Source organism: Sinocyclocheilus anshuiensis, unplaced genomic scaffold, assembly GCF_001515605.1.
Source record: "Sinocyclocheilus anshuiensis isolate Anshui unplaced genomic scaffold, SAMN03320099.WGS_v1.1 scaffold842, whole genome shotgun sequence".
NCBI lineage: Eukaryota > Metazoa > Chordata > Actinopteri > Cypriniformes > Cyprinidae > Sinocyclocheilus > Sinocyclocheilus anshuiensis.
The window spans coordinates 146,829-159,054 of NW_015536509.1; the positions used below are offsets into that span (position 1 = coordinate 146,829).

At 36.4% G+C, this 12,226-nt stretch overlaps 1 protein-coding gene across 3 annotated transcripts in view; it reads left to right on the plus strand.

The window, feature by feature from the left end:
- The window catches only part of LOC107691413 (thymocyte selection-associated high mobility group box protein TOX), a 61,748-nt gene extending 53,615 nt beyond the window's left edge, over window positions 1-8,133 (plus strand). For all 3 annotated transcript variants that reach the window (XM_016489993.1, XM_016490011.1, XM_016490004.1), the window contains 4 exons: window positions 1,577-1,657; window positions 2,309-2,665; window positions 6,379-6,527; window positions 6,623-8,133. In XM_016489993.1, coding sequence (XP_016345479.1) covers window positions 1,577-1,657; window positions 2,309-2,665; window positions 6,379-6,527; window positions 6,623-6,659 — 624 coding nt within the window. In that variant the 3' untranslated portion in view covers window positions 6,660-8,133. The remainder of the gene's footprint in view (window positions 1-1,576; window positions 1,658-2,308; window positions 2,666-6,378; window positions 6,528-6,622) is intronic.
- Window positions 8,134-12,226: the final 4,093 nt, after the last annotated feature.

The window sequence follows — 12,226 nt, forward strand, 5'->3', positions numbered from 1 at the left end:
TTACTGTGTTTCTATACACGCAGCACGTTTTCTTTATTAGCTAAGGTATTATGTACAATATATACAACAGTATATCCACATAAAGATTCGTTATAACAGCGGATGCAATGATGCACATGTTGGTCAGAACATTTGTTGATTTCCCCTTGTGCAATCGGAGAATAACATTGCCTCCGCAGTGGTGTTGTGGTCTAACATCAGCATGGGTGTGCATGTAGGGGAAGTCTTAAAGTCAGGTGTGAAAACAGTGCAATATGTGAGATTTTTTTTTTTTTTTTTATTGGAACATAACAAACAAAGGTTTTGTGAGGTCTGCTAGTCGCTTTATCAAGTTTCGGTACACATTTGGCATGAATACAGTCTGTAATGTAGTATGCTACAGCATTGTTGTTTTCAGCATTTTTTTATTGTATTCTGAAAAGGTTTAAAAGTTGATCTTCAAGTTACTTAAGACTATTTGAAATTAATAGTCCATCATTAATAGTTCAGTACTTAAAACATTTCAAGAAACTAAAACAAAAAATGCATAGTTTATCCCAAAATTACTAAACAATACAAAGTAAGATATTTTGAAGTACATTTCAGCTGTTTTTGTTCATGTAATGAAAGTCAATGGGGTCCAAAACAACACTGGAACCCACTGACTTTAACTGTATGGACAAAAAAAACAGTGAAACAAAATATCGGCTTTTGTGTTCCACAAAAGATAGAAAGACAGAATTGGAATGACAAAAGGATTTTCAGTTTGAGTACTTTTAAAGGTACACATTAGATCATGCAGTCAAAAAACAATTACTTTTCATTTGCTCTGCATTACAACAAATGTGTATGTCAAAGTGTTATATTAGCACTTATGTAGTACAGTAAATACCCTTGAAAAGTTTATCCTCATTAAGGTTCCTTTTCAGATTGAAAGCAGTGACGATAAAAAGGATTAGCACTTATGTTAACACCTAGACTGTTTTTTAGGTGTGAAGAATGACATGACTACGAAAGCTGCTTCTGATTTCAGAATAAACACAACTGAAAGTACCCATTTCTCTCACCAAAGCCAACAGAGAGCATCTACAGTCATGAAAAGCTGTTTTCTTTTTTGTAATAATTTATTTTGTGCTCTTTTCACTATGTAAAACACTCAGCCGGTGAAGCTCATGAAAACACTTAAAAGTACTTTTACTCAGGAGAGGATGTTTGCCTGATAAAAGAACATCACGTCTCTCTGCTGTTTTTTTTTCTTTCTCTATCTATCTTCTTCTGTTGTCTTTTTAGTAGAGGTCTATTGGTTGAGGTAATAACAGCACAGATGTATTGATGGGCAAATAATTACACATATGCCTCAACTGAAAGAATTATGGGAAATATGGACAGTCCATAAAGGCAGAAGAACAAGCGATGGATAAAGTGGGCTGCACTTAAGCACCATTTCAGTGCTCCAACAACAATTACGCATTATGGCTCATAAATGGACTGCCATTAGATCCCATTTCTAAGAATAATTGTGCACAGGAACATGAAGAACAGCTTTGGCCTCTTAATATATATATTTTTTCTTTGTTTGTTTATTTTATCATGGCAGATGTACAAGAAAAAAACAGAAACCGCAAAGAAGGAGTACCTCAAACAGCTGGCTGCATACAGAGCGAGCCTCGTGTCTCAGGTAAATGACTCTGGGCTATTGATATGGGTACATGCTTTAAAACAGTGACGTTTAAGAAGGGACATTTCGAGATGTTCCTGTTTGGCAGTTTAGAGATGTTTTTGAGACAGCTTGAGTAATAAATAGACTCCCTTTGCACACCTAAATGGAAAAATTCCGAAGAAGCCGTGAAAAAAAAAAATCTCATGCTATCGTAGCTTGCAAGAAATCCTATATTTAATATATATAGCAACATTTAAGGCATGCAACCTGAATGGAAATATTGCAAGCAGGATTGAGCGGAATATACAAAGAAATCCAATATTATATATATATATATATATATATATATATTTGTATTTTATATATTTTTATATACAAATCTAAATCTACAAATTAATAAAATTGAGATTTTATATATTTTATATATTTGAAATTGATCAAATCTGTACATTCATATAATTTATTTTATATATATTTTAAAATCAATATTTATTAGTATAGTATATACAAATAAATTTTAAAAGAAAATTTAGGCCATACAACATTCATCAGGCATTTAAAAAGCAGAGACTGACACAAAGCAGTGCTTAAAATTTCTTGATTAATCCAAAGAAGCCTGTTTAACATTTATGCAACCAACAACTAAAACACTTCTTTAACTTTCTCTAGAGCTACAATGACCTAGGCGATGTGAAGGCATCACAGGCCTCTCACATGCTCGGACCCAAGCCACCAGTTTTCTCCGGGGCAGGCCAGTCTCACCCAGGTCTCTACATGGCTCCTCCGTACCACCAGCAGCCAGGACTCAGTCCCCACCTGCCCCCGATGCAGCCAGGCCTAGCCCGAGGTGGTGCATCCCGGCCCAACGCTCCCATGCCAGGAGTGGTGAACATGGGCAGCATGACGGACTCGTCCCCCCCTCCGCTGCAGATCAGCCCCCCCTTACACCAGCACCTCAGTCTCCACCAGCAACAACAGCAGCTCAGCAGCCACCCGCTGCCCATGCACTCCCCATCCATGGCCCAGGTGAGACATATACTGATAGTTTTCACAATCAGTAATGCACTTCTTTCATTTTAGATACTTTTGAATCAACACTTGTATATTTAAAATAAGTTCCTATATATACACAATACCATTCAAAAGAAAGAAAGAAACTGAAAGAAATTCATAACTATACTCAGCAAAGATGTAATAAATTGCACAAAAGTGACAGTAACGACATTTATGACAACAAAAGAATTCTATTTTAAATAAGTGCTGAACGTTCTTCTTAACTTTCTAGTCATCAAAGAAAAAAGTAGCACTGCATCCAGAAAAATATTAATCAGGACAACTGTTTTTAAAATGAATAATAATAAGAAATGTTTTTGAGCACCAAATCAGCATATTACAATGATTTCTGAAGGATCACGTGACACTGAAGACTGGAGTAATGGCTTCTGAATAAATTCCATTGTAAAAGAGGAAACAGTTATTTTAAATTGTAGTAATATTTCAAAATATTACTGTTTTTACTGTATTTTTTTATCAAATAAGCACAGCCTTGGTGAGCATAAACCTTTAATAATTTTCAGAAGTGTGGGTCAGTAAGGTAGATTTAGTCTTAAAAAGCTACATTTAATGTAAAAATATATTTATCTAATATATTTATTTAACTTTTTGATTGTAAACATTCAAAAACATAAATATTTAAATTCATACTTTCTAACAATCTTAAAATCAGCATGAAATTGACTTAATTTAATTGAATTAATCTAAATTGACCTCAGTTTAATTGATAAATGCTGTATATTATCTTGGACTTCATGTGAACGGTTCACCCAAACCAAGGGCCGCTCATATAGAGAGCACTTTTCACCATCCAATCAATTCCTAATGGATAGCATCAAGCCCCTCCCTTTATTTTTATTTTTATTTTAATGTGAAATATATCACATTCTGAAGCTAAAATAGGTTGCGAACTCTATTTCATGTTGAATTTAATCAAGAAAGACATTAGCGGTCTTTTCACTGTTATTAAAGCAAGACCAAAAAGAGGCAAGACAGACACCAGGCTAGGCCAATTAAAGGATCTGTTCCCCCACCAATCTATTTTCCATAAACCTCTCCGAGAACCCGCCTTGTCGGATTCTTCTCCAATTTCCATTATACATTATCATGGAACAGATAGTGAAGCATATATGTGTGTGTATGAATTTGAAAGTGGAGGAAGTGCTGTTCATGCAGCAGATGCAGCACCGTTTCATTTTTCATAATTTCCGGCCCCTTCAGCCTATCTCTCGCGCCGGTGAATGAGGTCAAGAGAGGAACCATTAATATCTGCCAGCTTGTTTTATGTCCACGCCGAGCAAAAAAATCCCAGCATATCACACAGACAGATTTTCAATTTTCTCTCTTTAATAAACAGATGCATTAGGATTTGGATGTAACTTAAGGTTGCACAAAAAAACTCACATTGAGATTGATGAATACATCAGTGTGGAAGACAAATCCCTCAGCTATCTGATGAAAACTGTTTTTCAGACTGGGCCGAAGGAAATGAAATTAGTTCTCTGCTAAAGTGTATAGGAGGAGAAGGCTGGTTTTTGAGGACGTAGACAACAAAAAGCAAAGCAAATAAAGCCTCTACCCATTCACACACACACACACACACACACACAAATCTAATTAAAGAGAAAACGACCTCTTTTGAAATAACATTCACTGTGTTTATTGCCTCTCCTGCTTTAACGTGGGAGGAGGAAGAGCCCTACGTTAAAACTCAAGACTCATTATTAGCATCAGTGCTAATTAAACCCTCGTTCCTCTAATAGAGATCTCAAGCAAGAGGTGGTTAAAGAGAGGTTTGAAGCCCAAGTCTTCTTAAGCACTCGCGGTGATGGCGAGAACACCGTTAAGAGTTCGGTGTTGAAGGTCTCAATAGCCTTGAGTTGCGCTGGAACTTCAGTGGGATTGAGATGAGGTTGTAATAAGGTCCTAATGAATAGCACCCTTGTGCCTGGAAGCTCTTCAAGAGATGAGCATCAGCTGGGAGGCAGGACTGACTGGTGCTGGAGAGAAGGAGAGGGCGGAGAATCACATTGTCTTGGGGTAAACAGGGATTAGCTTCATAAAGAGAGATGAATCAGGTGGTCAGGAGAACAGGTGACATGCTATCCAATGACAGCAGTTTAATCTTTCACCGTGCTGATGTTGAGTGACGAGCTGTTTGTGTTTGAATTGTGTTTTTTGGTAGGAATCATTAAGGAAATACATGGCAACGTATAGATTCCATCAAGGACGAAACCGAAAAACATATTTCCAATTCAAACTGTTGCTGCAAAAGTTCGCCATTCACATCTGAATATGAAAGGCCTATTGTTGTAAGTTTCTCTCCTGTGCCCACTGGGAATTCTGGGAAACGTTGTATTTAAAAGAGCAACTGCTCGATTGAATTTCATGTGCTTCTTTTTTATCACTCCTCGGCAGGAAAATTAACTATTGCTGTGGATGATCATCGTCGTAAGGCAAAAAAAGTGTCTTAATTTTCATGCAGATTATAGTGTGAATTTGTCTGAAGTCCAATTTAAAAAAACACAGCCACCTGCTGTCTTGCCCTTTCAGGCAGATTCTCTTGTGTACTACTGAGATTAACTTCCTTTTCACATGCAGTCTTTCTTAGGCTAAGAACAGAGAAGAAGTCTTCAAATTAGAATATCTGCTTCGTTTATTTTTCGTCTCCCTGACCACCAAATGCAGTTTCTCATTAATGTTCATTTGAGGCTGCTTGCATTACACTGTCATCATGTCCAGTCCACTTCAGATAGTGTAGGATGTTTGCTGGAATTCGATTGGACGAGCTGCTTTGCTCTGGTTTCTCTCAGAAAAACATGAAGGCTAGTTCAGCATTTTGATGCCAGACTTTAATACAACTCAATGTTAAACTATTGAATTCGTGGGACACTTCACCCAAAAATGAAAATGATGTAATTCCAGACCCATTTGCTGAGTGGAACTCAAAAGTAAACATTTATGAAAATTCATGACAGAGGTCTTGCCAAACAACTATAGCTTTAATATGTCAAGCTCCAAAAAATGACATAAATAATTAAAATTAGTCCATACAATTTGTATACTATATTACAAGTGTTCTTTTGTGTGAACAGACACAAATTTGAGTCATTATTCACCGATAATCTTCCCCTCCCTTTAGGTCAAATTTATTTTTTTGAACGAAATTAACATTAAATTGATCAAAAGTGACAGTAAAGACTTCTACATTATGAAATGTTTTGATTTCAAATAAATGCTGAAAATAAATACTGAACTAAAAATGTATCATGGATTTCACAAAAATATTAAGCAGCGCAACTTTTTTCAACATTAGTAATAATAAGACATGTTTCTTGAGCAGCAAATCAACATATCAGAATGATTTCTGAAGGATCATGTGACACTGAAGACTGGAGTAATGATGCTGAAAATTCAGCTTTACATCACAGGAATAAATTAAATTTCAAAATATATTCAAATAGAAAACAGTTTAAATTGTAATAATATTTCACAATATTACTGTCTTAGTGTATTTTTTGTGAAAATAAATGCAGCATATGTGCTGCAATACTTTATTCTGGCATATTAATGATTATCATTATAGAGGCTCTCATACCTCTGCACTATAGGCCTTGACTTTGTGGGACCTGCAGCATGTACGATCTAATATGTAATCTGCTATTGTGTTCTGCTCTCCCTCTCAGGGTTTCCCCCTTCAGGCAGAGTATCAGAGCATGGTAAATGTCACATCCTCTGCCGGACCTGGCCTGTCCCCTTCAATGGACTACCGCACCGGCTGCAGGAATGGACCGACCCAGGGCCTGGACTGGACCCCTGACTACTGCGGCAATGGGTGAGCGGACACTAGCGAGATCAATCACCATCATTCAGGAAAAAAAGCTAATTTCTGCGACAGCCATTTTGACTTGTTCGTATTTCCCTCCACAGAAATCTGCAGAGGGACAAAGCCCTGTACCTGACCTGATCGACATGTCCAACCGCACGCTCCTTCACGCTCACAGGACCAAGGCAGTTCCTCATCCCAGTACAGCTATTCAGGGCCTGATTGTTCAGGCCTTATTTTAGACTAGACACAATCCACGCATCAGCAAACCAACGTTTGAATGTTTTCTTTCTCATGGCTCACACTTTAGTGCACCCTACCGTGGTGGCTTTGGAATTTGTATCTCCTTCTAGCTTCTGACATTCAGACATTTTGGATCTTTAAAATAGTTTAAATCATTGAAAGCATGAACATGTAAATTGTATGCTAAAATTTGTTTAAATGCAATCACCTCTCTAATGATATTGACTTTTAACGCCCTTCTATTGTTCCGCGTCCTCGTTGCGTACCTAATAAGAGGCCGTGTATGGAAACCCCCTGTAGACGTGTGCTTTATTGGAGATTGCTCATGGTTTTTAAGACGTTGCGTAGGTCAATTTGCCTCGCAGGAAGGTTGTGTCAATCCATCGGTTTCTAAGCACTTACCGCTGCGTGTCGGAGACTCCAAGCTCTCGCTGACAAACGGCAGAACGAAAACCAAAACAGAACTTGTACAAAGAGGAAAATCACAATCCGCAAAAAGAAAAGAAAAACAAAAAGCCACAAAAAAATAATGCAGATGATATGAATCCTGCGTCTCACCCCACTCCTCTTTCTCGTCGTATCATTCTTCCTCTCTGTAATGATCTTTTCTAGTCAACTGCCTTAGAAACAGAGTTCTGTTGTAAGTATAAAACAGTCGCTCATAGGAACGTTATGAACGGCCGGACGGGTTGTTTCACGCAGCCCTCGTTTCAAGCTGTAAATAGAATCTGTGTTACTCCTAGAGTATAAGAATTCAACTTTTTTTTCTAGTAACAATGTGATTTTGAATTGGACCACACCAGTTCGTTTAAAACTCGAAAAGGGAGAATTAGCCAAGAGGGCTAAGTTCTTGGCAGCGGAAGTCGCTGTTGATTAGACCGACAAAAGAGACTACAAAAGTATTCTTTTCCCAAGTTTAAGAACGTAAAGGTTGATGGCATCAACCAGCGAGGTAGCATGAAATGATTCATTAAGGAAAGTACTAAAGAAAAGTTTATTTTGTATTACGCAAAATACTTCTTTTGTATCACTTCTGGCATATTGATTAATGTCATCCAAACTATGTGTATGAAACTGTCAGATGCTTATATGGTGTTAATTAGAAGAAACAGTGGCAGATTGGAGAGTTGCTGTATAACCCTGGCATATGGCTGATCATTTACTATTCCTCTACACTGTGTCTATATGAGATCTTTTTATGGTACTTGTTTGCGCCTATTTATGAAGGAAAAAAATAACTGTAGGTGTTTTTTGAGTAATTATGTTAGAGTTCCAGGGATGTTTTTCTGTTCATTTGTTTTGACAGAATTGATCCAGGCAACAATGTGAATAATTCCTATTTAGTTTTTATTGTGTTTGAAAATAAATAAAGGCAAACCTGCATTTTTGTGCAGTAATTAATCAACGAGTGTCACGAGTGTTTCATTACGAGGAATTCAGGGCAAAATATTTGTATTGAATATTATTTGAAACATTTATAACCTCATAATTCCTCTGCCAGGAAAAAGGTCAAGCTTAAGTTTATGTATAATGAACACTAATTCACTTCCACACTCATATCTCATATCTGGGTCACAGTGTTGTTGATGCAGAGTGTAATAATAACAATCCATTTTCCAACCATGAACACAGCACAAATAAACCTCCCAATGTCAAGAGCACATTCCTGCCCTGCCATACAGCTGCCATAGACTGATTCACCTAAAATTTTTACATATTGATCTCCCTCGAAATGCTTACTTAGTGTCATTTAAAAATTATAAAGTCCCCATTATGCATAGAAATAACTGTAATCTAATGGAACATCTGAATTTTGTCCTATTTATGTCAATGTTCCTAAAACTATTTATATAGTTATTTATATTGTCAGGAGAGATACTTTGTTGTATGTTATATAGTTATCTATATAACATACAACAAAGTATCTCTCCTGACAATATCATCCACCACTCAAAATGAACAGACCTAAAATAGTAGGTTAATTATTTAGACTTGTTCAAAAATTCTGGATTGTGAAAGTACAAATCATAAAACAATTATGTACAGCCGAGAGTGTTTTTATTAGTTGCAGTTTGAGGTAAAGCAAGGTCAAAGTTAGGTTCTGTAAACAGAAATGAACTTCCTTATGACCTAAAACCCTATTTGGACAATGTCCAGCCTTAATGGACTTTGTATAGGAGTGTCACTAGAAGCTAAAGACAGATTAATAGACTATAATCTCTATTATGACTGCCTTGCTGTTTTTGAAAACGACAGCTCCTCTTCATGGAGTTCATGTTTAGTGATGGACAAATATTGCCATCTAGTGGCCAAAAGCAGAATAGCAGCGGGCCTATGGCGTGATCTATGGCGAGGCGACAAATGCTAATATTATTCATATATGATTTTCCCATTAAATGATGATTCATACTCCAGTTAAACCTGATTTAACGACAGGTAAATGTTCGGTATGAGTAACAATGTGATTTACCAAGGTGACTCTGCGGAGCTAACAGATGGAGCAATAGGTGACTAATGTTACTCTGTACTGATCCTTATCACTTCATCCAAAACAAAGAGTTAAAGAAAGAAAAACAGAAATCCTCCCCCTGAAACCACCCTTTCCTACTTGCTCACTGTCCAAAAACAGTTGATAAAGTGTCCAAGCACCAAAAATGAAAAGAAAAGAGTAAACAGCTGTATGTTTTGCCTTTAATTTAAATCCTTAACTACCTTTAACTCCCCTGATCAGAGCTATAATGTAAACTATCAGCACTTTGTTTCTCTGTGAAAAGACTGGCAATAAATACACAAACTGAAGATCTGTTAAAGGGATAGTTCACCCAAAAATGAAAATTCTGTCATCATTTACTCATCCTCCACTTGTTCCAAACCTGTGTGACTTTCTTTTTTCTGCTGAACACAAAAGAAGATATTTCAAAGAATGTATCCAAACAGCTGATGGTCCCCATTTACTTCTAGAGTATTTTTCCATGTCATGGAAGTCAATGAGGGACATCAGCTGTATTCTTTAAAACATCTTTTATGTTCAACAGAAGACGGAAATTCATACAGCTTTGGAAGAACTTGAGGTTGAGTAAATGATGACAGAATTTTCATATTTGGGTGAAATATGTCTTTAATGCTTATTCATGATTCCCTGACTCTTCATAAAAATGAACAAGTTAAAGCACTGAGAAGCCAAATCTGCCAAGCTTACAAATTAGAAGGGCTGAATCCTAATTCACCTACTTCCACTAATTACAAACTGCACATACTTAAATGGAAAAGTATTTTTTCAGTATGTATGATCATGATGAGACCATTTAAAATACATCTGTGTGTTCCCTACTCTAATACAAGCGGTTGTGGGCAATATTAGCTCAAAAGCATGAAAACACACACACACACACACACACACACACACACACACAAACCCCGAAATTGTATGGCAATCATGCAGCTTTGACATAGTATTTTTACAATATTGTTGTTTTGGACATACTAATCCTAATCTTGTGTGCTTCAAAGCAGGCTCAGTCTCAGGAAACAGCAAACATCAATTTGTGTCGGCATTACTTACTATTGATATAATTAACAGGAAACATCTAATTAGATCCTGAACAAATACATACACTATTGTTCATAAGTTTGAGGTCAGTAAAGTCTTCATGTTGTTCCATGTCCTCGAGGCTACATTTATTTGATAAAAAATACAGTAAAAACTGTAATATTGTGAAATACCAATGTAAAATAACTGTTTTCTATTATAATATATTTTCACATGTAATTTGAAACGAATGCATTTATTTGAAAAAGAAAGTTATATTGTAACATTATTTGTCTTTACTGTCTTTACTTTTGACCAATTAAATGCATCGTTATTGAATAAAAGTATCAATTAAAAAATCTTACTGACCCCAAACTTTTGAACACTGGTGTACCTAATTTAGCATTTATTTAAAAAATGTAAATCATGTTTCCACTAACCGTAGACATAAATACAATTCTTTCTTTGTAAGAAAATGCATAATTTGTCTCCTACTTCAAAACAGATGTTTGTCTTACAGCCTTTAAAAGTTTATTTACATTTTTTGCCAGCCTGGTCAAGCTCGGTATTGCAATTATTGCAATTTTGAGGAAAAAAGAATGACAGTTACAGGTTTACATAAATGTGGTAAGATGATACTTCCTTATTAAGGTCATTACTAGTAAATGTTGCCATACCTTCAACCATGAAAGTAACAGACATGCCAAAGCCATTATACTACTAGACTTTACTGTAGTGCTTAAGGAATAGCATTAATTATGAAAACAACTATCATTAGCTTAAATCACAAATGGCACCATGTTCTAAGAATGAGCCAGCAGAGTTTCTGGAAGTGCTGGGTGACTCCAGCAACAGAAACACAACTATGTAGGAAATAAAAGATACCAATTCAACCAGAGTCCATCTCTTGTTGAAAATAATTTGTCAGTTTTACTTTTACAACAACAACAAAGTCTGATGTTTAAAGAAACAGACCTAAAGCCACTGTTCTGACCTTTATTTGACTGGCTTTGCAAAAGGTTTTTTGCAACAGCAACCTGTTTGAGCTCGCCCATTGTGTAATCCTGTTGTCCTCACCAATTAATACTGTTGACACTTTACTGAAAAGGGAAAAGGGAGGGCTTGCAGCTGCATGTTAAGTCATTTATGTCTTGTTTCAGCAGTGCATGTGCACCAACTTCCACTATTAGAGATAAAAACACTCTGCTTCAAATTCTCTGTATGCAGTACCACAATATAACCTTTTCTTTTCATCAGAAGCAACATTGAATTCTCTCATCTGTACGAGTACACAAACCACATGGGCTATAGATAAATGTGATGGCACATTCTATACTCAAAACACTTACTTTACCCCCTAAACTGCTTATGTGGGATACAATTAGAAGCATATTCTTTATAAAACTACTTGTTTATTCAATGTTTGCATGTAATTTAGTGTGTGTGTGTGTGTGTGTGTGTGTGTGTGTGTGTGTGTGTGTGTGTGTGTGCCTAACCTGAGGGTGCTCCAGGGGGTTCAAATTCTCTGTATGCAGTACCACAATATAACCTTTTCTTTTCATCAGAAGCAACATTGAATTCTCTCATCTGTACGAGTACACAAACCACATGGGCTATAGATAAATGTGATGGCACATTCTATACTCAAAACACTTACTTTACCCCCTAAACTGCTTATGTGGGATACAATTAGAAGCATATTCTTTATAAAACTACTTGTTTATTCAATGTTTGCATGTAATTTAGTGTGTGTGTGTGTGTGTGTGTGTGTGTGTGTGTGTGTGTGTGTGTGTGCCTAACCTGAGGTTGCTCCAGGGGGCCTGTCACTGTAATTAGTGTACTGAAAATCACTTTGGATGAAAGCATCTGCTAAATGACAGCCTGATGTTTACTTTCTTACTAACTATAAATCTGAACAAACACGTTCTTTAACATT